This window comes from Coturnix japonica, chromosome 27 (assembly GCF_001577835.2).
Source record: "Coturnix japonica isolate 7356 chromosome 27, Coturnix japonica 2.1, whole genome shotgun sequence".
Classification (NCBI taxonomy): Eukaryota; Metazoa; Chordata; class Aves; order Galliformes; family Phasianidae; genus Coturnix; species Coturnix japonica.
Window position 1 is genome coordinate 3,786,914 of NC_029542.1, and position 25,852 is coordinate 3,812,765.

General features: G+C 59.5%; 3 protein-coding genes and 2 non-coding genes across 5 annotated transcripts; 2 read left to right on the top strand and 3 right to left on the bottom strand.

Moving 5' to 3' along the window:
* PLXDC1 (plexin domain containing 1) lies at positions 1-11,357 on the bottom strand. The gene is made up of 14 exons (XM_015885952.2): positions 11,241-11,357; positions 10,367-10,467; positions 9,532-9,675; positions 9,238-9,307; positions 9,047-9,169; positions 8,798-8,916; positions 8,596-8,695; positions 7,936-8,031; positions 7,551-7,632; positions 6,322-6,382; positions 5,593-5,728; positions 4,769-4,804; positions 3,699-3,859; positions 1-2,717 (listed from the first exon to the last, which is right to left on the bottom strand). The coding sequence occupies exons 1-14, from the start codon at positions 11,299-11,301 to the stop codon at positions 2,598-2,600; spliced, it is 1,410 nt and encodes a 469-aa protein (XP_015741438.1). The 5' UTR covers positions 11,302-11,357; the 3' UTR covers positions 1-2,597.
* A 632-nt stretch (positions 11,358-11,989) lies between these two features.
* TRNAC-GCA lies at positions 11,990-12,061 on the bottom strand. The gene has a single exon. It is a non-coding gene; the product is annotated as a tRNA-Cys (tRNA).
* An 818-nt stretch (positions 12,062-12,879) lies between these two features.
* On the top strand, positions 12,880-16,324 carry LOC107325249 (dickkopf-related protein 3-like). Its single transcript, XM_015885923.2, has 4 exons — positions 12,880-13,146; positions 14,146-14,323; positions 14,529-14,724; positions 14,841-16,324. Exons 1-4 carry the CDS (start codon positions 12,994-12,996, stop codon positions 14,893-14,895), a joined length of 582 nt encoding a protein of 193 aa, XP_015741409.1. The 5' UTR covers positions 12,880-12,993; the 3' UTR covers positions 14,896-16,324.
* Positions 13,765-13,855, top strand: TRNAI-UAU. The gene is given in 2 exon segments: positions 13,765-13,802; positions 13,820-13,855. It is a non-coding gene; the product is annotated as a tRNA-Ile (tRNA).
* Positions 15,118-24,936, bottom strand: CACNB1 (calcium voltage-gated channel auxiliary subunit beta 1). Its single transcript, XM_015885924.2, has 14 exons — positions 24,591-24,936; positions 23,414-23,500; positions 21,850-21,969; positions 21,614-21,736; positions 21,304-21,440; positions 21,149-21,225; positions 19,923-19,942; positions 19,683-19,763; positions 19,533-19,591; positions 19,138-19,247; positions 18,324-18,475; positions 18,144-18,239; positions 17,880-18,065; positions 15,118-17,004 (listed from the first exon to the last, which is right to left on the bottom strand). Exons 1-14 carry the CDS (start codon positions 24,675-24,677, stop codon positions 16,633-16,635), a joined length of 1,707 nt encoding a protein of 568 aa, XP_015741410.1. The 5' UTR covers positions 24,678-24,936; the 3' UTR covers positions 15,118-16,632.
* Between the last annotated feature and the right edge of the window lie 916 nt (positions 24,937-25,852).

Genomic DNA, 25,852 nt, shown 5'->3' on the forward strand with positions numbered 1-25,852 from the left:
TCGAATGGAACGGGCAGATCTCATTGTTTGAGCTGAAAAGCCCGCAGTTCTCAACAGGTTGAGCAGATAAAATTAGAAGAAAATTACAGCCTTGATTCAAACCTCAATTACAGCCCTTTTTATCCTCGCTACGTCCTGGGAACACCTCCTGATAAGATGTGCTATTACTGAAACCCAAAGGATGTCTTTAAGGAAAAGGTCTTTGTATTCTTACAGCAGCCTTTAAAGGCACACGAGACAAAAATAATTCAGGCTCGAAGTCTGCCTTAACAGAACCAGTAATCCTTATATTGAAAACAAAGCCATCCAAAAAGGAAGATTTTCTTCTTTTATATTAAGACTATATTCCATGCAGATAATCCACAGTAAATACATTGCATTGAAAGACAGTTAAAGTGCCTTCAGTCCCCCTAAAGAGTCCGAGTGTGCTGTAAATTCAAGTATGTGGAAGGCAGGCCTTCAGTTATTGAGAGGAGTCGTGATGAAAAGGTTCTGATTTTGCTTTTTAATGTCCTGGTTGTCCTCAATGTATCCTTGCTTCAGGGCAGGATTAACCCCTATCTCAGAGCAGGGATGGGATGCACAGGGCCTGGTACATCTCACCCTGCTCCAGCAGGATGAGCAGTGCTTGGTGCTGGTAAAGACATTTCTCTCTTTCTTCTAGGCAACAGCAACATTACAGCTGGGTTTTGATCTCTTCCACGTGCAAAAAGTGATCCCTGCTGATTCATGGGCTTCCCAGGTGTGAGCTCCAAGGACCCAGAGCTCATGGAAGGAAGGATGGGTGGCACAGCAGAGCTGAGTGCTCCCTGCCAGGACCCGACCCCTCTCCTAAGGGTATGACTGCAGGCAGAACCTCTCTGCTGTGCCCCGAGGTGTGAGCCGTTCACACCACACCTGACAACACAGAGCACAGCCTGCTTGGTTTCGGTTCTTTGCTTTAAGGAGGAAAACCAAGCAAACAAATAAAGCCTTTCTGACTGCAGGCGCTCAGAACTTGACATCTGTCCTGCAATGTACTCCATGTATCTCAATTATTTCTATGCAATGGCACTCGGATGTTGGTTTTCTCCACCTGAGTATCCGAACCCCTTTGGAACCCTGTTAAGGTTCTGGCTGCAGCATAACCAATCCAGCAGTGATTTATACAGCTCCGCTGTATATATCAAGTCTCTTTTCTTTTAAACACGTGGTGTTTCAGATGTGTTGGGTGTTACCTGGTGTTTTAGAGGCTGTGGGGGATTAGGAATGCCTGCAAATCTCATTCTTGTTCTGTATGCATAATAGGAAAATCACTAGAAATAAGGCCATAGTTTGAAAAGGTGGAAATCCAGCTTATAACCACCTGGAGCAAAAAGAAATGCCAGCACTCATCTGAATTCTTTCTACATCAGGGAAATGGGGAACAACCAACCTTCCCATCAGAAGCTTTATTTGGAAATAAGGTTTGTCTTCAAAGTGTATCTAAAGTGAGACTGCCTGGGTCGTAACAGCTTGGCACGATTCAGCCTGACTTACCCCATAAAAGCATTTGCTGCCTTTATGCCATAATAAGATGCAGCGAAAGTCTCCCTAGTGGCTATGTATGAGGAAGTAGAATCTAGGGTCTAAATGCCACAAAGCATCCATATTTATCTTTAATGGCTATATAAATTCAGCAGATGAGAAGGAAAACATTAATTAGACAGACCCTGCCTTTGGCAGCGATCGCCACCGGTGGCAGCTGAACCAGGCAGTGGATAAAATAAGCTCCAAAGATGATATCAGAATAAATAACAGAGGATTGAAAGATAAGGAGGAATATATATATATATATATAACCCATATAATTAATGCTGTTTTTCTTTTGGTAGGAGGAAAGAAACTTGACCTGACATTGGACTTTGGCTTTCTCTCATTCTTTATCATGCCACCTCTCCCCAGTTTGGGGCCTAATCCTGCACTGGGAAGCAGGGTAAGTATTTCTGCAGGTTGCCATGAGCTGGATGGCACAGAACAGCCCTGAGCTCATCAGTGAGGGTCGGATTCTGGGATCACGGTGTGAGTATCAGTGCAGACCAAGGGCCCCATCACTGACACAGCAAGAAGTCATAGGAAATGCACTGACTCAAGGATGTTAATGAAGCAGTGATATCGAGGCACGTAATGCCTTCATGACTTATTATGGGAAGCTCCCTTGAGTGAGCTTGGCTTTACCTCTGGGTGTCACCATGGCAGAGCTCTGTCCCCATCCTGTGTGGCCATGCCATGAAGATGTATTGAAGGAACCCTTTTTCCCTTTCAGCCTCTGGTTCCTTGAGGGTAATAGTCACAGCTTGTAACTGAGCAAACTAATTGGGTGGCAGAAAGATCCTCAGAACCAAAGAGGCTCTTCTGAAGGTGAATCCTTAGAGGGGTTTTGCTCTTAAAATAAAACAGGTTTTCCTTTCTTCCAGAGCAGAGAAAAGAAGCTGGTGCTTGGCTGGGAGAGGTCAGTGCTCCATTGGGTCTTTTTTCCCCTCTAATTGCTCTTTCTTTTCCAACAGGGGAAAGACTTTGCAATAGGATAACAGAAGACTCCAATGCTTGAGGTGTAGGAGATGCAGGAGGAGAAGTGCTCAGCACTGCTCTGCTTCCACAAAGCTTTCCTTCTCGTGGCTGGCTGCCTCCACCTCGGAGTACGTCGTATGGTTGCTGTGATTGCGGAACTTCATGGCAGGCCAACGATGTGGCCTTCGCTGTGGGCAGGAACAAAGAGCCATCAGAAGATGTGAGCAGCCATTCAGGGCCCAAGCCTGCTGGAAACTGGAAGCTGAGTCCCGAAAACAATGTTATCGTTGTGAATAGATCGGAAAAGGAAGAAATGATTTGTGCTCTCAAAGGCTTTGTTACAATGCATCCACTCTCATTGAGCTGACCCACTGATGGGGTTAATAGAGGGAGTGGGGAGGAAATGGCAAATGGAAGGGAGATCCCATATCAGTGCCAGAACAAGGGTGAGCTGTTGTGGGGAGTAGATGGGGCGGCCACAGAGGGTCAACCCCTGCACCTCTCTACCCCATCTGCAGCACAGGGGCAGCTGCTCTGCATCCTGGCTGGGTGCTGCAAGGATAAATGCACCAAACACTGTCAAGTGCTGAACTGATGGAGGCCACAGAGATGGATCCTCTGCAGCTGGGACAGATGGATGAGAGAGGAAAGAAGCAGTGGGTGATAAGGAGAAGTGAGGGCTCTGCATCACAGCTCCCAAGCCAGGACTCAGCCCACTGCTGCCCTGTGCTCCTCAGGCTTTTAACAGCAGATGGAGACTGTCAGACCCCCCATCTTCCTGACAATTAAAATCTGCCATTTCGAATGTCCCCACCACCACAGCAGCTGATGGAGTGGCATCTATCAGCAAAGCCTGACAATTTTAGTCTATAAAATCCAGCTGGGCAACTGAAAAGGCAGCAATCTGAGGTGGGGGAAGCGCTTGTGTGAGCAGGCAGGAGAGACTGAGGTTGAATGGGGAGAAAAGGTGAGGTGTGAACAGGAGCACATGATAGAGAGAGCACAAAATAAAGCAGTGTGGGTGGGAATGAGCCTAAGTTTAAAGCATTGGCAATTGGAAGGGGGGAGGTGGCTGGGACTGCAGGACAATGCAATCTATCCACATTATCTCTCCTCTTTGCTCTGCTCTGGAGGGTTGGGATGGGACCAGAGAAAGGTTCCCCACTCACCTCAATAAAGAACAGGGCAGCGTTGGAGGTGGGGTGGCTGTTGATGTAGATCCCAGCGAGGATGATAGCGGCGATGAGCAGCACAGCCAGCACGATACCCACGATGGTCCCGGTGTGAATTGGGGCACCCACTTCATTGGAAGGAAGGTCACTTCCCACACCTGCAGAAAGGGTTTAGCTGGGCTTAGGAGTGGGCTGAGGGCTCAGGAAAAGCAAGGCAGGATGCTTGGAGCCCTGCATGTGGGGCTGAGCACCGAGCCCAGCTCAACAAGAGGGTGAGATGCATGGAGAGCTGGGGGCTGAGCTCCAGCATCACTCCTTGATTATACCAATAGCTGGCAAAGGAAGAGGATTAAATGATGACCATACAATATTTCCCCTCTCCATATTCCCCTTACACATTGGCTGCTCACTCAGCTTGAAAGCCATTAGCCATATGTTGAAGGCTCCTCAGCACCTTACCCACAGCCCTGCAGCTCGCCCCAGGATACTCCATTGCACAGAGCTCTGGATCCTGTACATGGCATAGATCAGCACTGACATTACCAGCCATTTGAAGAGCAATTTGGCTGTGCCTGGGAAGCTCATGCATTTCAAAGGCCCCGTGCCTGCACTGGCACTGATGCTGCACCCACTTTTTAGCCAATTTAACTTTCAGGAGCTGCTTGCAATGAAGAGCATTGGGCTCTGCTTTGCACAGGGCTGAAAATACAGCTGTAATTGAGGAGAAGAGATGGAAGAGGCAGAGCTGGGCTCACAGAAAAGACACCTTATATTTGAACTTCACAGCTCCCTTTGGCACAAGCTGGGGAGATTCAGAAGGAAAAGCACCTGTAAAGAAAAGGAGCTGCATAGAAAGAGAAAGCTCACAATCCTCCTTCACTGAGAAAAGTGGCAAGTGCAGACAAAGGTAAAACAGCTCAGCCCCAGCTCTCACATTACACAACCTGAAGCAGTATTCAGCAGCGGAAGGACAAGCAGATCCTTATCTCGATTGCATCTTTCCAGCCCCCATCTCTCCCCTGCATTTGCTTTCAGTGTGACACGGCAGGGACACGATGGGGCCTTACCTTCACTGCCTGCGTGCTGGTTGAGCTTTGTGTCATCTGAAAGGAGAAAGGAAGGGGGGCAAAAACAGTTAACAGCTCAATGAGATGCTCCCTGTGCTTCCCCCCCCCCTCCATGAGCCATTGCTCTATAGGTATTTCTCACTAGGGTCCAACACCCATTTTCCCTCTCATTCTGGAGCCACCAGGCTGAATGAGGGGCTCAGTGCCCCATGAGCCACAGCTCTGTGCAGATATGGGACTCTCCAAAGGATTCCAGGTGGGAGATGTAGAGGGGTGGGGATCCATCCTCATATCATCCCTTTGCTGCGCTGCTCTCGATGGTGTTGGCTGCCCGATGCAGCTGGCTGTTTGTTTGCTTCCAGGATTACAAATTAACTTCATGCTTGACTATGTCACAGAAAGGCTCTTGTTCCTCTTCCAAGAATCAACGATGAGTTGGAAAATCAATGCTGGGGTTGCCTTATCCTCCACCCCCCCCACCACCTCCTTCCATTGCTCCTATCAAAGCCAGCTCCCTCAGCCCCACACTCCGTTCCCCCCCAGCTCCTTCCCATCGCTGAAGGACAATTACTAATGTTCCTTTCTATTTATTCTAATTAGCAGTTTGCGTTAGGGACTATTAAGCAGCAAAATTGAAGTGATACCTGCCGAGGAGCGAGCCCTGCGTTAATGGGATTATCAAGCTTTAGCACAGGGGTGTCTCAGGGGGGGGGAATGGGGGGCCTTTATTTGGAGCTTTCCATGCTCCCAAGCAATCACACAGCTCTGCTGTACCCCCAGAGCATCATCCCCCATCAGAGCACGGGGACCCTGCAGTGTCCCACCTTCTGTAGTGAGGCTGTCAATGAAGAGTGAGGCCGTGGGGGTGGTGATGTCCTCATCCAGAGGTGAGGAGGAGCCGTCAGGGGGGGGTGAGTACTGGTCATCCTCTGCTAAGTCCTCACAGCTCTTGGCATCTGCCTGGGGGGGACACAGAGGGGATGGAAGCATCACTGTGGGGATGGAGGAGGGTTGGGAGGAGAAACACAGCCCAGAAAGGGCAGAAAGTGGGGGGATGTGTGGGAGAGGTTTGGGGAACAGGGGGTTGGGGGGGGTTTGGTGACAGCCCGCCCTGCTTGCATCACAGGCATCAGCCCCGTGACCTCCCTTTCCCTCTCTCTTGGTAAACAGAGAAAAGGATGAGTGTTCAGCGGGGGAAAATTAGAAAGAAAATCACCCAAACAACAAAACAGGGAAACAGAAACAGATGTTTGGTTAGAGACAAAGAGACGACTCAGTCCAACGTGGAGATGTGCTAAGAAGGACACAAAGAAAAACAAACCAAACCCAAAGCCTAAAGGGGGGGATCAGAATCACACTGAGGGGCAAACAGCTGGGGCACCTCTGGGCTTTCCCTATGGAGGAAAGAGGGATGTCTGCTATGCATGGAGCTCTTGTACCAGGGCAGGGCAACCTGATGGGACAAAGGGCCCAAGCAGAGCTCAATGCATTTTGGCACTGGGATGTTCCTGCTGTCACCCAGCCCCATCCCCAGCATAGAACCCCATCTGTACCTGCTGGGCACAGCCATAGGACAGCCACTCCTCACGGTGCCGGTCGAAGCCACTGGAGCACCTGAAATGAAAGGACACATGAAACCCCAGCAGGTGGGATGCAGAGCAGCCATGGATAGAGGAGCAATGTCCATCTGCTGCTCCGGTGCAGCCCTTGAGATGCCCAGCAGTGCCACAGCTGCAGTGTGAGGATCAGTGCAGTTGAAGGGTTACATACAAGCTGCTCACAGAGGAGGTGGGGATTCCAGTGCAGCTGTGCTGGAAGGACCCAAATGTTCCTCTTTAAGGAGGTGGAAAATGGTCAGTGCTGCTTCTCCAAGGAAAACAGAGAAGCAGAGAGATAGGAAAAAGATACAGAGTCAGTGTGAGTTTCCATTTGCTGAGCTCTGTGCCAGGGCTGTGAGCTCTGGGTTTGTTTGTGGGCTTTTAATTTTCCCTTCCCCAGAAACATCTGGGCAGGAAAAGCACATTAAAGACATTATAAATGACGTCGGGAAAGCACCAGCCACAGAAACAGGAACCAAAACAGCTCTGTGGCCTTTTGTGAACCCCTGGGCTCAGACCTGCCACCATCCCATGGGTGATAAGAGCAGAGCCAGCGAGCTGCACGAGGAGCCCCCAGCCCTCCCGTGTCCCTGCTGAGGCCTCATTTGATATGATATGATTCTATAATCAATGCACATTGTGATGGCTGCACAGCTGGGAGCGGGGCTGGGTGAAGCAGCTCCTGCACTGTGCACAAGGATCTGTGTTAGTGGGTCCCCTCCCCTGCTGCCAGCTCCACATTCTGGTGTTGCACAGCCTCGTTGTTGCTCTCCTGCTGTGCTTGAAGGAGGGCAGAGCAGCATCCCAAGGGGCAGGGGCTGTCCCTATGGCCGGGGCACTGCAGTCCGGGATCTGAACTCCATCTGGTCCAAATCCCAACCTCAGCATGGACTGGATCCCACCCGAATCCCACTGACATCAGCGTCCATCTGCTGTCCCAGCTCCACACCACAGCCCTGGGGCTGAGCCCCACCCTTGGGAAGCAGCTCCTTCTAACTTATACCCTGAGGTCAGAACCACTGACGGTGAGCCACTGCCAGCATCACTCTAACAACAGCAACAAGGAAAACCACTAAAAACCCCTCAGCAGCAGCAGAGATGATTGGCCCCATAGCACAGAGTGCTCTCCTGGTTATAGGAACATCTCCAGCAAGAGGAGAAGCAGAAGTGACCCATCCCATTACCTCTGCAGGACGTGGCACCAGCTGCAGTTGAAGGTCAGTGTGGAGCTCACACACACCTCACAGCTCCGGTGCTGGAGACAAGCTGCAGATAAAGGGGATAAAGGGGATAAAGGGGATAAAGGGGAGGCATTGCCCAGCACAGCAATAGGGCTGGGAGGTGTCTGCAGTGCATGGAGTGACCAGGCTGCCCCCAGCCCAGCAATAAGCATCATCCTCTCCTTGATGACCCCAGGATGGATGTAATTCCAGCTCTAAATTCATGCACTGCTCACCCCCATGTGTGTGGATGTGAGCACTAAGAGCGTGTCTGCTCAGCTGGAGCCACACAGTGCCCACAAAGCACCCTATAGGGCAGCCCTATTGCCACCCTGCCCCCATGGCTTACTGGGCAGCGGGGTGAACTCCACAGCAGACATGTTGGTGATCTTGCTGGTGTCCAACTCCACACGGTGGTACTCGTAGATGGTCCGACGGCGCGACTCTGCAGGGGGAGCTTTGCTTTAGGTGTGTGAGCCCCCCTCAGTCACCCCCCACAACCAGGGGAAGGCTGCAGGGGAGGCTGAGCAGCAGCACTGGGGGGTCAGGGCTTGGAAATCTCCTTCCTCACTTATCCAGGAGCAGCTGGGATCTCTCTGCCCCCTCTCCCCATAGGACCCCAAGGTGGACGCAGTCCAACCCCTCACAGCCCCATCCCCATCCCTGCCTCCTTTCCACCTCCATTCCCTCCCATATCCCTCAGTGCTCTCCAGGAGCCCACAGGGAGGGGGGCAGCAGCCCCTGAGGCTTCCCTGCAAACTGGGTAAGAAACAAGGGCCAGATGGTTGGCTCCAGAAATAACGAGCATGAGGAGCGTGGTTGGGTGTACAGGAGGGGAAGGGAGAGGCTGCAGCAGCCCTTCCATCCAGCTCACCCCGCTCCTGGAGCGTGTGTCACGTGTGGGACACGTGTGTGCTGCAATGGAGCTCACATCACATGCAACAAGTGCACACACGTGCATGCACTGCATCCTGGGGATGTAGGACACAGGGAAGGGGATGGCACTCACCAGGTACCTCTGGGGATGGGTTGAGGACCATAAAGGCATCAGACAAGCCGGCTTTGACAGGGTGCTGGGCAGCACTGATCTGCAGGACGGGCACTGGGATCTGCAAGGGGGAAAGGAGCGATGGAGACAGCCCCATTGAGCCCCATTGAGCCCCATTGAGCCCCATAGCGCTTCAGTCCCCAGCCCCAACCCTCTCCCTCACCTCCTTGTACCCAAAGACGATCCTGCCGCTGCTGTGCAGGGCAGCCTGGAAGGTGAAGCTGCCCACGTCCTCCTTCCCTTGGAGGTAGACCTTGTCCCACTGCACCACAAAGACCGTGCCTGGGGGGACACCACAGTGCATCACTCATCTCACCTCCCCTCACCCTGTGTTGACCCCCAGGCTCCTTCCCCACACCTTCACCCCTCTCTCTGCTCCCCAGGGCAGAGCTTTGCTCTGGGGGGTGCTCACCATTATCCAGGTACTGCACGGTGGAGTTGCGGGAGTAGCTGGGGTTGAAGTTGGCCATGAGAGGGGCGATGTACTGCGTGGCCGTCAGCATGCGGTGGATGACGTCCCCCATGAAGATGAAACCTGGGTGAGCAGAGCACAGGGGTCAGCTCTGTGCCTGTGCTCAACCCCAGGCCCCCAGCCCCACTCACCTCCAGTTGCTATCGTCACCTGCCTCAGGAGATGCCCGTAGAAGGGGAAATCAAAGGAGAGGACGATCCTCTGCAGGAGGGAGATGGGGTGAGGATGGCAGCCACAAAGGGGGAAAGCTGATGGGGATGCTGGGCACCCCCAGCTTGAAGCAACCCCCTGGGTTGGCACATGGAGGGCTGGCAACACACCCCACCCCCACATCTCATCCCCTTCTGCCCCACAGCGATGGGGCTGGGGAGACCCAAAGGCTTCCCCCAGGCTATGGGGCAGCAGCTGGGACCCCCCGGGCTCACCGAGGCCTGACGGTGGGTGTTGGAGAGGATCCCATGGACCTTCACGTGGCTGCTGTCAGCTGCTGCCATGTCCACCCACAGCCCCATGCGACGTGCAGCCCCCGGCCCATAGGTGCGGGACACGTAGTAGCTGTGATTGTCCTCCTGCAGTGGGGACAGGGACAGGATCAGCACCATGTAGGGATGCAAAACTCACAGGCACCATCTCAGTGCAGAGCAATGGAACTGGAACAGAAACGCCCCACGTGAAGCAACGCAGGGGCTGAGCAGTTGGAGAGGAGCGGAGGAACCACGAGTCCGATGCGGTGCTGGCAGGAGGGAGATGTGACTCATGAGGGACTTTAGCACAGCAGATGCAGCCTTCCTGGGAAGGAATCGCTGCTTTGGAGCCAGGGGCTGGGAGCTGTGGCTGCAGTGACCGCAAGAAGTGGAGCAAATAAAGGCATCAGAGTCTCTAACAGAGCTCAGGGATGGGAAACTGAGGCACAGGGGTGGCTGTGCTGGTAGCACTGGGTCCCTGTGTATGGGATGTGGGGCTTTTGGGACCCTGGGATGTGGGGTTGGGACCCAGGAACCTGGGATCCAGGGATTGAACCTCCCACACGGAGCCCCACAGGCAGTGGATTCCAGTGCATTCCCAGTAACACAGTGCAAACAAGCAAAGCACCCCCAGTGCTGACCCCCAGGTGCCCCCATGCATGGCTGCCTCTGCCCAGGCTGTAATTACCCCCCCACGCTGCCAGGATCCGGCCTCACACCATTAAACCAAAGCCAGAGGCTCCACCAGAATGGAAATAGCTCTGGGTGGTGCAGGGTTGGACTCCCCCCAGCTCACCACAATACGAGTCTCGTTGTCCAGCAGTGTGTCAATGACCAGACTGCGGCCCACCAGGTCCTGGCTGATGTGTGTCCCCTGGGGCTGCCCCTCGGGGGGTCCTGGGGGGAGCGAGGAAGTGCCAATGGGGGACCATGGTGGGATGAGCCCCCCAGCAGTGATGACATGAGTGCCCCAACCCCGGTGAGCAGCACTATGATGGGGTGCAGGGAAGGGATATGGGACAGGGACAGCCGTGGGCAGGGGGACAGCTGTGTCAGGAGGGTGAATGGAGGCAAAACGCCCCCAGAGCAGCTCACAGCCCCACAGCAGTGAGCAAGGAGGAGCACGAAGCCCTGGGAATGACAGAGACCGCAGGGCTTCAGCAATGGGGCAGCGGTACAACCGAGTCCTTGGACGAGCAGGGGGTGGTCCGAGCTGGGAACATCCCCAGCCCCATATGGGATCCCCCCTTCACTCGCTGCTTCTGGGGCACCCCCTACAGCGGCACCTTCCCCATCCGCGCCCTGGGATGGAGCAGGTTAGGGGGGGGTTGGGGCCGAACCTGAAGCTCCCCGAGGTTTTGGGTTTCTGCTCCCAGCTCCTTTGGGAGGGGAAACTGAGGCACGGGGGAGCAAAGCTTCGTGCAAGGAACCCCCGGACGGGCAGGGAAAGGTTCCTGCGGCTCCGGGTCGCGCTCCCTTTGGACTCCAGCGGGTTCAGCGGCTGCGGGCATCCCACGCACCGGGGACCACGCGAACCCGACCCCACCCCCAGGACAAGAACGGCCGGAGCCTCTTTTTGCCCAGGGCCACGCGAGACCGCGGCCACGGAGCCCCCCGCTCCCGCAACCCCCGACCTCACCCCCCCCCCTCAACCCCTCTCCGGTCCCTACCTGCGCCCCGCGCCCCGCACAGCGCGATGAAGCCGAGCAGGATGAGGAACCCCCCGAGCATCGCGGCCCCCCCCCGCGGCCGGCACCCGCCGAGCCCCCGCCGGGCACGGGGCTCCGCCACCGGAGCTGGAGCGGAGCCGGGGGTGGAGCCGAAGGGTGGGGCCGAAGGGTGGGGATGGGGCCGGAGGCAGAACCCGAGACCGAACCGGGGGGTGCTGGGCCCGGTGTTACCGGTTCCGTGCCCTCATCCCACGAGGGGCATCCTCTTATCTCGCGTGGGGCGACCCCTCATCCCGTTTGCAGCCGCCCTTCGCCCTCCAGGCGGTGCCCCCTCACCGGTACCACGCTGCCCCACAGCTGCTCATCCCACCCCCGGGATCCCGCAGACCCCCACCCCATGGTTGTACGGAGCAGCGCGGACCCCGAGGAGGAGCAGAGGGGCTGCACCCCAAAACAGCGCAACCCACAACATGAGGACACAACAGGGGCGGCTTTGGGGTCCGGGGGCAGCGGCAGAGCCCCACATCTCCTCCCCACAGAATCAGAGGGGGCTGTTAGAGGTGATGAGTTGTACCGGTGCCGCAATTAACTAATGAGCCGATCTGGTGCTGCCCGTCCCGCTGCCTCCTCCTGCAACCATTTCTATGCACGGACAGCGCGACCAACGCTCAGCTACTGCTGGTGGGGAGGGGGGCAGATAAAAGGGGTCCAAAAAGAAGAAACCCCCCCCCCCAGAAAAGATAAAAATGAGGGGGCACCCGGATTTGAACCGGGGACCTCTTGATCTGCAGTCAAATGCTCTACCACTGAGCTATACCCCCTCTGCTGGGTGAATGCATTGGAGTTGCAGTGATATCCGTGGGCTGCGCTGTCTGCGTGGGTTTGCACGGCCTTGCACACTCATTTGCACGCCCTTGCACTCTCTATTGCACACTATCCAGCATTGGTGCCCCCCCCGCTGCGGAGTGGGACCCCTCCCCAACCTTCATTGCGCTGCAGTTTGAAGACAACCAAACAGGACCCCCCCCCCCCCCCCGGGCCCGGGGGGCTGCGGAGTTGGATGGGGGGGATTAACCGGAGCCAGCGGGGGGGAGATGGGGGTGAGGAGCTGGGGAAGGAGGGTCAATATTTGCTCCCTGAGCCGCTGGGTAAACACGAGGGGGTGGATGGGGGGGGTCCGGCTGAGCCCCGGGGGTGGCTGCAGGGTGGGGGTCAGATGGGAGCGCTGTGGTTTGGGGTAACACTGACAGCGACATTCGTTGGGGGGGGGGGGGAATGAGGCTCAAATAGAGAGACCGGGACCACGAGGAGCACGGCCCGACGTGTCCCTGAGTCCGACGGAGGAATCAGAGCGGATCGGAGGGTTCGGGGGTCAGCGCAGCCCGGGGATCCGGCCCGGCACCGGAGCCCGTGTGAGGTTTGTTCATGAGATGAGGGCAGCGGGCACCTCGTTAGCAGAGCTGTTAGGGAAGGTGAAAAGCTCGTCACCCCCGTGGGCTTTTGGTGGGGGGCTGCACCGAGAGCGGGGACAGCGGCGGCGCCGGAGCCAGACTGCTCCGAGGGGGCGGTTTGCTTTGGGGCAGCAGCACCCGGCGAGGGGAAGGCTGCAATTACGTTAATCCCTTAAACCCTGATTGCCTCCTCCTTCCCCATTAGGAGAGCAAACACACGGAGCAGCGGGGGGCAGAGGGGACCGAGGGCTACAAATAGGCAGAGCCCACCGGGTGCCCTCAGTGCCAGCACCGACAGAACCATGCAGCTTTCCACGGTGATTCTCTGCCTCCTCGCAGCGCTTCTGCCCGTCGGATCCGCGCATCTCTGGGCGTGGATGTACGCTCTGCCCCAACACCCGCCCGATAGAGCAGCGCTGGGAAGGAGCGCTGGGACGGGGGGGAGCGCGGAGGAGGTGAGAGACCCCCGGGGTGGGATTGGAGGGGACGGGGGATGGATGGAGGGATGGATGGATGATGGATGGATGGATGGATGGATGGAGATGGAGGGATGGAGATGGATGGATGAGATGGATGGATGATGGAGTGAAGGCGATGGCCGGAGTGATGGCCGTGGATGGATGGAGGAGGGATGGATGAGGGAAGGAGGTGATGGATGGGATGGATGGAGGGATGGGAGATGAGATGGAGGATGTGGGGATGGAAGGGATGGGAGATGAGATGGAGGATGGATGGATGGATGGATGGATGGATGGAGGGATGGAGGGATGGATGGATGGATGGATGGATGGATGGATGGATGGATGGATGGAGGGATGGATGGATGGATGGAGGGATGGAGGGATGGAGGGATGGATAATGGATGCGGGATGATGGATGGATGGATGGATGGATGGATGGATAATGGATAATGGATAATGGATAATGGATAATGGATAATGGATAATGGATAATGGATAATTAATGGATAATGGATAATTAATGGATAATGGATAATTAATGGATAACATGATGGTGGCTGCGGGGTCGGCTCGGGTCGGGAGGGGGCGCAGGGTCCCCGGGCGGCACTGTGCGCTCCAGTGGCGCAATCGGTCAGCGCGCGGTACTTATAGGGCAGTACGCGGAGCAATGCCGAGGTTGTGAGTTCGAGCCTCACCTGGAGCAGGAATTTTACGGGCTGACAAAGTGATTCGAGAATCCCCCACCCCAAATCCCACCCCCGGCTCGTTACGCTCCGGGTTTTATTTTCCTTCATCCTGCCCTTCTTCCAGGGATGGTGCCCGAGGACCCCGAGGCTCCTAAATAACCCCCCTGAGCAGCCCCGGCTCCATTAGCAGAACCCAAACCCAATCCCACCCCGTTCTGCCCCTCCGGACCCATTTCTGACCCATCCCAGAGGTGGGGATGGATCCGGACCCCCCTGACCCCACAGCTCTGCTCTCTCCCCAATGCAGGTGACACCGTGCGGCCCCACGACCCCCTGTACCCACGGACACTTCTGCGATGAGCACTTCGGGCTGTGCCTGCCCACCCGGCCCGCAGGGCAGTACTGCCGCCGGGACACACACTGCGCCCACGGGCTCCTCTGCACCTTTGGGAAGTGCCAGCAGCCCGTGCCCCACGGGCAGGAGGGTGAGCAGCGGGTCGGGGTAGGGGGGAGGTTGGGGGGCAGCCCCGGGAGCGGAGGGATGCGATGGAGGCGGGGTTGGTACCATTATCCTCCATCAGAGCTGCTGCGGGCACCGGGACACACTGCAACCCACCCCCCCAAGGGCTCATGGCACGGGGCTGGGGGGCTCTTAACCCCTTTAACATCCTCTTTATCCCGACCCCAAAGGAGCTCGGTGCCAGAGGGATGAGGACTGCGGGCCGGGCGGCTGCTGTGCACGGAGACACGGTGAGATGCTGTGCCAGCAGCGGCTGGAGCTGGGGCAGAGCTGCCATGTGCCCCCCGGGGGTTTGGCCTTCAGCATCAACCAGGTTTGCCCCTGCCAGGCTGGGCTGGTGTGCCGAGCATCGCCTCCACCACGAGAGTGAGTACGGCCATGGGGGGCTCTGAGCAGCCCCGTGGGGAGGGGTCTGATGTCCCCATGTACCAAGGGGGGGGGGGGGTTAAAGCAGGGACTGATGTCCTCATGTCTCCCTGCAGGAAAGCGTTTGAATATTGGCCAGAGAAGAGCGAATGGAGGTGCCGGCAGCCCTGAGCCAGCAGCGCTGTATTTATTCCATGTAAATAGATGTACAGCCCCCATAAAGCAGGACGTGTCCCCCCCCAGGAGCTGGGCAGGACCCGGCTGCTCTCAACCCCCCCCAGGGGAGGCTGCAGTCATTGCAGAGCTGAGCTGTGCATGGTCTCAGCCCCCCCCCCTTAATGATGGACCCCCCCCCCAAATGATGGACCCCCACCAGGCACAGCCAAGGGGAGATCTCACTGAATTGTTTATTACAAAGAACCAAGCGAGCGGGGCGAGTCCCCCCCCCCCCAAACACACACACACACACATTAAAGGAGAATAAATAAATAAAAGACACTTTGTCGGGGGTCTTTAAATAAACTTGGGGGGATGACATAAATACGGGACGTCCCTCTGCCCTTCAGGAGGGCTGGGGGTTGTAAAGGGGGGTGGGGGGGGGCCCAGCTGCCCGGCCCTGGTGGGGTCAGCACCGGTGCAGGTGGGTCTCAAAGCACTTGGCAGGCAGTGACACCGAGTCCCCCCCCCCAGCATTAAAGGGGAAACTGAGGCACACAACGGGCAGAGCTGGTTTGGCAGCGGCAGAGCTGAGAGCCCCGGAGCCCCCCCGGCCCGGGCTGGCAAGGCTGGTGGTGTGGGTAAGGCAGCAACACCAGGGCCCCCCCACCCCACAGCATCGGTGAGAGGTGAGTCCAGCCCCACTGCAAGGGTTGGCCATGGGGTGTTCCCACTGCAGTGCTGTGACCCCTATAGGGGCAGAGGGATAAGGGACACCCCAGGGTGGGCGCAGGTGAAGGCAGGGCCCTGGGGAGCTGAGGTGGGGGACAGACAGACAGACAGACAGACAGGCACACAGACACAGCTGGATGGGGAAAGAGCAGATGGGCACAGAAAGGGGGTGGCACAGAGGGGGTTGGCAGGGCTGGGGGGCAGGGCCTGGTGCTGCTCAGTGCGCCCCATGGTCCCAGGAAAAGGGGGGGGGAGGGAGGGGTAAGCACAGGACCCCCCCCGGGACCTGCTGGGCACTGTGTCAGGCCAGGGCTGGGGCAGCTGTTAGCACGTGTTAGAAACACCCCCCCACCACCACCACCCAGATTGGCTCAGATTCACCCCCTAACACCAAAAACAGGCAAAGCCCACCCCCATTCCAATGCAAACACATGCAAAGACCATGCCCCCCCCCCCTCCCCACCCCAGGCAGGCAGCACCCAGTGGGGATCCCAAAACCCTGCACACATGGCACACGCATGCACCCCCCCCACAGCTACAGGGCAGGCACTGGCTGGGGAGGGAACAGCAGGCAGAGAAACCCCCCCCCAAACACACACCAGCTCAGGGGTCCCCCTGCAGCAGGGTGGCATAGAGCACCATGAAGAAGCGGGTGCACCCTGGGGAGGGGGCTGCGGGCAGGCAGCAGGCAAAGGGCTGGGGAGGGAGGAGAGCGCAGCCCCCCACCCTGTGCCATAGGGGACGGGGACACACCAGCCATAGGCATGTCCCCTTTGGTCACTTGCTCTCCCTGTGGGACAGGAAAGGCCCGAGGCATCGCAGGATGCTGGGGGGGCTGCAGTGGGAGGGAGACTCCCTCCTCAATACCAAAAGTGGGGCGGGGGACACCCCATGGCACAGCTGAACAGGCATTGGGCACGTGGCCTGCGAAGGCACCCAGTGGGGTGCAACCCCTGGCCCCAAAGCCACAGCACTGGGGCAGAGTGGGGAGGGGGCATCCCTGCTTACACCCCCCCCACCCTAGCGGATGTAAACCTCCTGGCCCCAGCCCTCTGCATCACTCTGGTCCAGACCCAAAGGCTCCGTCGGCTCCGGGCAGTAGCGGTCGTGGCCCTTGGCACGTCCCCGTGGTCCCTGGCCCCGCTCCTCATCCCACGCACCGCGATGGGCTGGGGGGGCTCGGGGGTCCTCCTCACCGGGATCGGTCTCGACGTCCATACAGGAGTTGCCGGGCTCTGTGCAGGCTGAATCCCGGCTGCCGGGGGTCTCCGAGTCGAAGGTGTCCTGGCGGGACAGGCGGCGGGGGGGGGCCGAGCGGGCAGGCGGTGGGATGGGCCCCCCCTCCCGGAGGTTCCCCTCGCCCGGCGGCTCCCCGTGCACCAGGTAGGTACCCTGGTTGGGAGAAGCAACCACACCGTGCAAGGACTGATGGATGGGTTAGTGAGGGGGGGGGTTGTTAGATGCTGCACACTGCGGGGCTTGGTGAGTAAGGGGGGGGCACATGCGCTCCCACCCCAGCCCGGTCTGTACACTCCGTGCCATGCAGCCCAGATGTGGGTCTCATCCAGCACCGGGGAGGGGGCACCAGGGCAGGGCCAGAGCAGTGAGAGGGTATGGGGGGCAACAGGGAGGTGGTGGGGTTGGGGCAGTGCAGCGACAGACAACACAGGACACACGTCCTTCCTCTGCCTGCTGCCCTGGGGGGGCTGCGGGCCCCCCTTGGCTTGGACATGGTCTCTTCTGCCAGACCCAGGGGGGTCAGGGGTGTCCAGGGGCTCAACCCCCCCAGAAGTTCCCTGGGGAACTAACCCAGGAGAGCTCCCCAGAGCTGTGAGGAGGGGACATGGATCCCCAGAGAGACTCCAACCCCAGGGGGCAGATCCCAAAGGGTGACCCTGATCCAGGGAGAGCAGAACCTCACCACAGGGGGATGGATGGCCCCAAAACCTGGGGTGGGGGAGCAGATCCTGGGGCAGTAGGGAGGGGAGGGGGGTGACTCCAGGGGCACAGGGGTGGCATCAACCATGGAGCAGGGAGCACAGCCCTGGAGGAGGGGGGCAACCCCAGGGATGCAGCTGTTCCCTGGGGTGTCCCCAAAACACAGGGTGCCCCTGACCCTTGGGGGTGTCCCTGACCCCTGGGGGAGGTCCCACGGGTGCCCTGCCTCCATCTCACAGCGCGTGCTCCTCCTGGGGGCTGGGGGTGGCGTCGGTGCCCCCACGGCCCCAGAAGCCCAGGTTCCTGCGCAGGGAGGTGAGCACCTGTACCTGCAGGTTGGAGACGGGCGCAGGGCTGGCGGCCAGGGCGGCTGTGGCCATGGTGCGGTTGAGCAGCGGGTTGGGGGGGTTGCTGCTGGGGGGGTGAGTTGCCTTCCAATAGGCCTCCAGGTACTCGGCCAGGTGCTCACAGGCCTCCTCCAGCTGGTTCTCGTCCAGCACGATGTCAAACATCTCCTGGGGGGGAGGAGAGTGCAGTGTGAGGGGGGGGGGGGGCTTACAGGGGCAGGCGGGGGGGGGGCGGGGGGCACTCACAGGGGGGCACTGAGCCAGCTTGTCGGAGGCCACCATCTGCACGTTGAGGTGCTTGGCCTGGGATTTGCCCCGGGACTTCACCAATCGCTGCAGCACCTGGGGCAGAATGGAGGGCGGTGGGGGGTGGGGGGCACAGGGACCTCGGTCCCACACCTGCCCACCCCACGGCCCCCCCCTCACCTTTGGGGAAGCGATTTTGATGTAGACAATGATGGGTGCCAAGGAGGTCTTGGCCAGCTGGGCTGGGTGGTTGATGGTGTCGGCATCCAAGGCCACCAGCTGTAGGGTCCGGGCCAGCTCGAAGATGCGCTCCGTCTCACTCTGCACCTCAGCTGCCAGAGTGGGGGGACAGAAGGGGGTCATGAAGGCACAGGGACAGCACAGGGGGGGCTGCAGGGACAGCTGCTGGAGATGTGGGTGTGGGGAGCAGGATGGGGCCAGGAGAGGCTCAGCCACACCAGCAGCACCCCAGCCCATGGATGGGAGGTGGCACTGCTGGGGCAGGAAGGGGTTGAGACCCCCCCAGACACATGCATTGGGTGGGTGCCTGCAGAGGCTGCGCTCAGACCCTGCAGGTTGGGGGGGGACAGGGACCCTTGGGGCTGCACCCCCTGCTGTCCCCAACCCCACGTTACCCGAGGAGCACACGCTACATACCCAAGACATCTGTATCAGGAGCAGGGGAGGAAGGAAGCGGTGCAGAGGGGAGGAACCCCAAAAGGGAAAGGAGAAAAGAAAAAAAAGAAAGAAAAAGAAAAGAGAGAGAGAAGGTAAAAAGGAGGAGGGGAAGAGAGACTGAGTCAAACTGAGAGTGGGAGCCGAGGGTCCCAGGTGCCCTTTGGCCCACGCACCCATCACCCCATAGTGTGGAGGGGCTGTGCAGGAAGGAGGGACACACACTGAGCGTCCCAGGAGGGAGGGGATGGGAGCAGGAGGCTGCTGGGCTGATACAGATGGGAGCTTGGGGGTGGCTGAGATGCTGCACCTGCCTTACCCAGGCTGGAGCGTGTGCTGGAGCGCTCGATGATGGTGTGTTTGCTGGGGTTGTTGAGCACAGAGCGCTTGGCGAGGGAGATGTCGGCTGTCACCCGCGTGATGGAGATCCTATGGGAAGGACACAGGTTGGTGGGGGTCCAAATACCCCCATCAAACATCTGCTTCCCACAGGAGCCTCCCCCCAGCTCTTGGGAGCTACCCCCAAGTCTCCTCCTTGGGGGCAGACCCCACTCAAACCAGGGAAGGGGGTGAGGGCCTCCATAGAGCTATGAGTCTTCAATGGGACTTAGAGGTCCCCTGTGGGGTAAGGGCCCCTCTTGTGAGATTGAGGGCCCCCCAGTGGTACTGAGTGCCCCCCCAAGTGGCAGAAGGCCCCGCCACCTCCTGCCTCACCTGCCATCAAAGCGATGCTTCAAGAAATCAAACAGTGCTTTCTGCATCATATCTGTCACCTGTGGGAGGGGAGGAGGAACGCATGGAACTGCTGTGATCATCTTCTGTGTGTCCCCCACCCTGGGTTCCCCCCCCAGCCCCGCTCCTCACCTCGTAGCCCTTCAACGATGGCCCCACCAGGATGATGGGCCTCATAGAGGGAACCACATCGTAGGGCGGCACGTGCTCAGTCTGTGGGGCAGCATCAGGGGGTCAGGGGGCTCACGCTGGGCCAGGGGGCACAGCAGGAGCCCGAGGTGATGCCAAGGGATGGGGAGGCCCCAGGAGTGGCAGCAAACCCATTCCCCCCTCCTCTCCTGCCCCAAACCCAGGGCTCTCGACGCTACTCACCGATTTCTGCTTCTGTTTCGCTACGTCCCGAGGCGCCGGGGCGGGCAGGGGGAGACAAACAAGGCATGCGTGTTACTGTGGGAGGGGGCTTCAGGCCCCAAACCGGGCTGGGGGGTTACCAGGGAGCCCAGGGGGGGCACAGCTCCAATGGCAAAGGGAGATCGGGCCAGTGGACTCATTCTGTATTAATGCTATCCTACTCTTGATTAGCATTGGGGTGTGAGCAGGGGCTCTGCGAGGCTTTGGGGGGCAGCAGCACCTCAGCACCCCCCCACCCACACAGTGGTTGCACCCGAGCCCCCCAGCACCATGCTCAGTTGAGGGGGGAGGAATGTTCCACTCTCATTTGCAGGGGAGACAAACACAGCTGTGCCACACACCATGCGCACACCGGGGGGCCCTGAGAGGAAGGGGGGGCACGGACTGATCCATCAGATGGATCAGGGGGCACACAGCCATGGGCTGAGCCATCCCATGGACCATGGGGGGGATACAGCCATGGACTGAGCCATCCAATGGACCATGGGGGAGGGGATACAGCCACAGAATGATCCATCCATGGACCATGGGGGGATTCAGCCACGGAATGATCCACCCCATGGATGACAGAGGGATCCATCCATGGAATGATCCATCCTGTGGATCCCAGAGGGAGCAGCTATGGTCCAATCCACCCCACGGTGCCCCCCGTAGCCCCTGGCAGTGTTAGGGCAGGCAGGGTGCAGCAGGCAGGCGTGGGCCAGATTGGGCTCTGTTACCTTCCTAAAGAAGGGGATGCGCTTGGAGTGGGCGGGGGGGGTGGTGACACTGCTCACACTACTCTTAGGGGAGCAGTGGGTCTCCGCAGCCTCCTCCTCCTCTAACTCATCGGGCTCAAAGGCAAAGCTAGGTGTGTCCAGAGCACCTGGGGACGCGCCGGGGCCGGAGGGGAGAGAAGAACAGCAATAATGGTGGTGAAAAGGGGGAGTGGATGGGAGTAAGGGGGTGTGAGGAGCGTGGGGACACAGGGCTGGGGGGGGGCACCCCATGCACTCTTGCTTGGATGTGTGCATTAGTGTGCAATGTGGGGCTGAGCTTTGGTCCCACACAGGGATTAAGGGGGCTGCACGTCCCTCCTGGTGCTGGGGAGGTAGCAGAGGGGACCCAGCGGCAGGAGGGGCAGTGGGAGGGGTGACAAGACCCCCCCATCCAGCCCCACTCCCCGTGGGGAGCCCAGACATCCTTACCACTGGCTGGAGGAGTGGGCCTGCGTGTCCCTGTCACCACGTCACCAAGGCTAGAGCTGGAGTTGTCACCTGATTTGCTGGGAGGGGAGAAGCAGAGAGAGGTAAGCACGAGGGCTGTGTGAGGGTTCCAGGGGGGTGGAGGGGGTGGGAAGAACCTGGAGCTCAGTCGGTTCTGCCTCATCTTCTGCTCCTGCAGCAGCCGCATGTTCTCCAGTTTGACAGGGCTGGGGATGAAGCCGACCTCGCAGCCCTCCTTCACCAGCCTCCCTATCCACCAGTCATTATTGTATTTCTGCACCAGGGGATGGAGACAGAAATCACATCAACGCCTGTAAATGGACAGCAAACAGCAGCCACACACCCTGCAACCCTCAGCCCCATGCTCTGCCAGCCCCCATCCCCAAGCCCCTGCCATCCACACCCTCCTCCTACTCTGCTCCCCCCCCAACCACTCCGGACCCTCACCTCCTTGATGTGCAAGAAGTCTTTGGGCTCGAAGCAGATGGCCATGCCCTGCACGGGCACATCATCATTGGCTGATGGGTTGTAGCCAACATTCGTCCGGACAGCAAACGCTACCGGCTTCGTCTGCAGGTGAGAAGGAGCTGAGTGTAGGCGGCATCCCCTCAAACCCCACAGCGAGAGCCAGTGCCCCACAGAAGGCTCCCAGTGACGAGGGTCCCAACTCCCCCAGGTCCCACCTTGGCTTTCTCCAGCTGTGCCAGTGCCTGGCGCTCAGCCTCCTTGCGCAGCGCCTCACGATCCTCCTCCAGGGACACATCTGAGTCCGAGGGGCGGCTGGTGTAGGACTCAGCTGAGCCCTGTGATAGTGTGGAGAAGCCTCAGCCCCAGCCCCACAGATCAGCCCCAGCCCTATGCAAGGACAGCCCTGTGGGTGAGCACCCAAAGGACCCCATGCATTGCTGGGTGCCCCCAGCCTGTGCCTCAGTTTCCCCTGAGCCAGGGGGGGCCGTGCCGGGGTTACAGCAGGCCGAGCACCAGCGCAGCTGTTCCCATTGCTCCGGCACGGAACGTGACACCCCGCTCCCGTCCTGCTGTCAGTGGGCTCCAGGCCTCTTGTTAAACTGTGGGGGGGAGATGAGGACCCCCACCCAGAGCTGGCAGCACCCCAGCTGTCCCCCCGCTCTGCACCAAGCTGGGGGAAGTGCCCAATGCCAGCTCTGTTCCAGCCACCCAGGGGTCCTGCAGCAATGGGGCTGCACAGTACGGGGGGCTGGGGGTCACCCCAGGACAAGGCTGCAGCTGGGGCCTCTGCTCGACCCCCACAGCCCCTCATTTCACCCTGTGCTGCAGTCAGAGATACGGGGGGGGGGGGGACCTCAGGGCTGTGACCCCCATGGGGACAGCAGAGGCACCAGCCCTGTGGGGTGCTGTTCCCCACCCAGGTCCTCTTTAATCCCCACGCTGAGGCAGCCCCCACCCTTCCCATAGAGTAGGGCAGCCCCTTCCCAAACACCCTGCAGACACCAGCACCGTCCATGGGGCAGTAGCCCCCACCCAAAAAACCCACACGGGCAGAGATCAGTCAGCCCCTTTCTGAGCCATTTCTCACCAGTACGTCACAGCTTGGGGTCCAGGGGGGCAGAGGAGTGGGGGCTGTGGGGCAGCAGCAGGCACACTGTGGTGCCAAGCTGGAGGGGCTGCTGGGAGTTGCTCACCCCCAAACCCCTTTAAGTCAAGGGGGAACCCAAACCCTGGGATAGGGAGGAGGGGCAGGAAGGGGTGGCAGCAGTGTGGGGTGGGGGGGATGCTCACCGGGGCGGCGAGGTGGTCTTTGCCGGTCATCTCCATGGTGGCAGGGCTGGGGGCAAGTGGGCTGGGGGGGGGCGGGCGTTGCGTGCTGGGGCACCCGCGGGTCGGGTTTCAGACACCCGCAGCCTGCCGGGGTATATTTAGCCTGGGGCGGGGGGGTGGGGGGGACAGTGCCAAGCCAGCGGTGGGTGGATGGGGCTGGGGAGGGCGGGAGTGATGCCAGGTGGGCTGCATGACCCCCCACACCAGCATCAAAAAGGGCAGGAGATGCCCCAGGACCCCAAAGGCTCCTGATATGGGGGGTGGATGCCCCCAGCACCCCCCACCCCAAGTACTCAGCTGCAAACCAGGACCCCCTCACATGGTTCCCTGGGGGTCAAGGGCTACCAAAGAGACCTTCCCCATTAAGCCTCAGAGGATACATGCCCTGGGGGGCGGAAGAGCCAAATAGGGGGTCTGTGCCCCCCCCATCAACACCCCCCCCATGCTCACCTGCCGGACGAAGCTGTTGGAGGTGGTGTCAGACGAGGTGCTGCCATCCGAGCGCTTGAAGCGGCTCTTACGTTTGCTGTACTTGCCCTGTGGAGAGGAGGGGTGACAGGTTGGGGGGGGAAAGGGGGGGCACTGTGAGCATCATCCCCCCTCCAGCATCCCCAACAGCATCACTTCAGAACTGAGCACTGGCTCTGCACCCCCAGACCCCCACATACTGTGGTGGGGGGGCAGGATGCTCTAGGAGGGGGGGGTTGGGCCCATAGCAGCAGCACCCCCCCCCCCCCACATCATCCCTATGCCACCCCCTCGCTGTCACATGCCCCAGCCCCACGCACACACACGTGTAAGCTCCCTCAGTAAGAATGTGCCCCCCCCACTGCACCCACGGTGTCCCCCATGGGGGCTGACAGTGCCCCCATAAGGGCTGTGGGATACAGTGTGGGGGGGGTTGAACACAGGAGCACACCGGGGGGTGCTGGGTGTGAGTGGCTGGGCTATGCCCCCCCCCACCCCCCCTTAAAGGACAGCTGGGCCCAGCTGCCACCGGTGGTCTCCGGTATTTTTAGGTCCCTCCCCCCCCCCCTCCGGCTCCATCCCTCTGTGCTGGAGGAGGTGAAGGCCCCGGGGTGGGGTCAGCACCACGGAGCCCCCCATCAAACCCCAACCCCAGGGCCTGGCTGTGCCCCCACCCACACAGCCAACACTGCCTGACCCTCCCCAGCCTGCAGGGGACACACACACACACACACACACGAGATACCCCCAGCCCAGAGGGTACATCCCCCCACCCCACACCCAGGGGATGGAGATTTGGGGGGGGGTCGCACCCATTAAACACTGACTCTGCACAGTTTGCCCCATCCCCAAAAGTTTCCCTGTGAACCCCCCCCTCCTCCAGACTTGGCGTGGTGCTGTGGGGGGGGGCACAGCCATGGGGAGGTGATGCAGTAAAGGGGCGAGCTACCCCCCCTCAAAAAAAAGGAAATAATCTTCCTGCTGTCTGCTTTGATTTGGGGGAGCAGCGTGTCTACGGGGGTGGGGGGAACCGAGCTACAGGAGGCGGAACCTCCATTGGTAGGACGTGGGGAGGGGATGGGGGGGGGGGGTTCCATCCATCCTCCCCCCACCCCCCCCCCCAGGGCATTCTCTGACCCCCACCCCCCCCGGGTATCACCTGAAGGGCTGTGTTGTCGAAGACGTCCATCTGGATGTCCTGAGCGGAGCTGTAGGGCGGGCGGGCCATGCCCCCCTCCCGCACCATGGAGCTCTCCGGGCAGAGCGGGGCCCGAGATCGGCCTCCGCCGCACCGACCCCCGCGGCGACGGGCGGGCGGCCCCGGCGTGCGGAGAGGGGAGGAGGAGGAGGAGGAGGAGGAGGAAGGAGAGGGGGGGGCAGCCGCTGCCTCCGCCCCGGCCGCTCCCACCGCGCTGCCGGGAGGGATGCGGGATGCTTCCCTTCCTCCTCTCCCCTCCTTCCTTCCTTCTTTCCCTCCCTCTTTTAGGGGAGGGCACCCCCAAAGCTGCCCCCAAAACAGGGGGAGAGATGAAGGATCTCCCCCTCAAAAAAAAAAAAGGCATACATATATATATATATATATATATATATAAATATAAACGCAGTGGGAGGGGGTAGCTCTGACCAGCAGCTCGCTGCAAGGAGCTCCCCTAAAATCAAAACAACATGGGGGGGGGGGCACAGCCCCTTCTCCATATCTGGGGCTAAACCTGGCTTCCAACCCATCCCTGGAGGGGGGGATCCATGCTGAGAAATCCATGCCCCCCCCCCATAGAGCCCAGTCCCCCTTTGTGGGGTCCCCCTGTGTCTCCCACTCCTCCCGAGCAGCCACCAGCTGTTGGAAAGTTCCTTATTCCTGGGGGTCCCGCCCCCCCCTCCTCACTCCCACACAATGCACCCAGCACAGCTGACACCACGTTTTCCATTCTTAGACCCCATCCATCACCGTAAGGTGCCGACGACAGCACCTGTGCAGCCAGATGGGTGGCACAGCCCTGAATGCAAATGGGGACCCATCTGCAGCCCCTCAAGCTGGGGGTGCAGCCCTGGATAATGGGGTGGGGGGATGGATCAGCTGGAGGTGGGGATGGGACAACATGGAGGTGGTGGGGGCAGAGGATGAGTGTTGTGCTCCCCAGAGCTGCGTGGGAGCAGAACACAAGCAGTGTCACTGCTGGAGCTGCAGTGCAGGAGGATGGGAATGGGGACTGTGCTGCAATGGGTGGAGTGTGGGGTGGGAGCTGTGCCCTCAACCCTATGGGATGCTGTGTGGGGTTCAAGGATGCACCCACAGGGGGGAGGTGTGGGTGTTAGAAGTGTGGGCTCTGTTGGTATGGGATCCATAGAGGTGTGGGCTCTACATTGATACAGGTTGAAGCCTCCCCACCTTCTCCACCCCACACGAGGGCCCCAAAGCCTTAC

What these genes read in the sequence shown, in the direction of transcription:
- PLXDC1 (XM_015885952.2), bottom strand. Translation starts at nt 11,301, where the DNA reads ATGCTCGGGGGGTTCCTCATCCTGCTCGGCTTCATCGCGCTGTGCGGG. An exon ending in GGTGACGATAGCAACTGGAG is followed by an intron (nt 9,170 to 9,237) that starts GTGAGTGGGGCT and finishes CTGCTCACCCAG; the next exon opens with GTTTCATCTTCATGGGGGAC. An exon ending in CCAGCACGCAGGCAGTGAAG is followed by an intron (nt 3,860 to 4,768) that starts GTAAGGCCCCAT and finishes CCCTTTCTGCAG; the next exon opens with GTGTGGGAAGTGACCTTCCT.
- LOC107325249 (XM_015885923.2), top strand. Translation starts at nt 12,994, where the DNA reads ATGCAGCTTTCCACGGTGATTCTCTGCCTCCTCGCAGCGCTTCTGCCC. An exon ending in CGTGCCCCACGGGCAGGAGG is followed by an intron (nt 14,324 to 14,528) that starts GTGAGCAGCGGG and finishes CCGACCCCAAAG; the next exon opens with GAGCTCGGTGCCAGAGGGAT. An exon ending in GCATCGCCTCCACCACGAGA is followed by an intron (nt 14,725 to 14,840) that starts GTGAGTACGGCC and finishes GTCTCCCTGCAG; the next exon opens with GAAAGCGTTTGAATATTGGC.
- CACNB1 (XM_015885924.2), bottom strand. Translation starts at nt 24,677, where the DNA reads ATGGTGCGGGAGGGGGGCATGGCCCGCCCGCCCTACAGCTCCGCTCAG. An exon ending in AAGCATCGCTTTGATGGCAG is followed by an intron (nt 19,248 to 19,532) that starts GTGAGGCAGGAG and finishes TCCTTCCCATAG; the next exon opens with GATCTCCATCACGCGGGTGA. An exon ending in TCAAAATCGCTTCCCCAAAG is followed by an intron (nt 18,240 to 18,323) that starts GTGAGGGGGGGG and finishes ATTCTGCCCCAG; the next exon opens with GTGCTGCAGCGATTGGTGAA.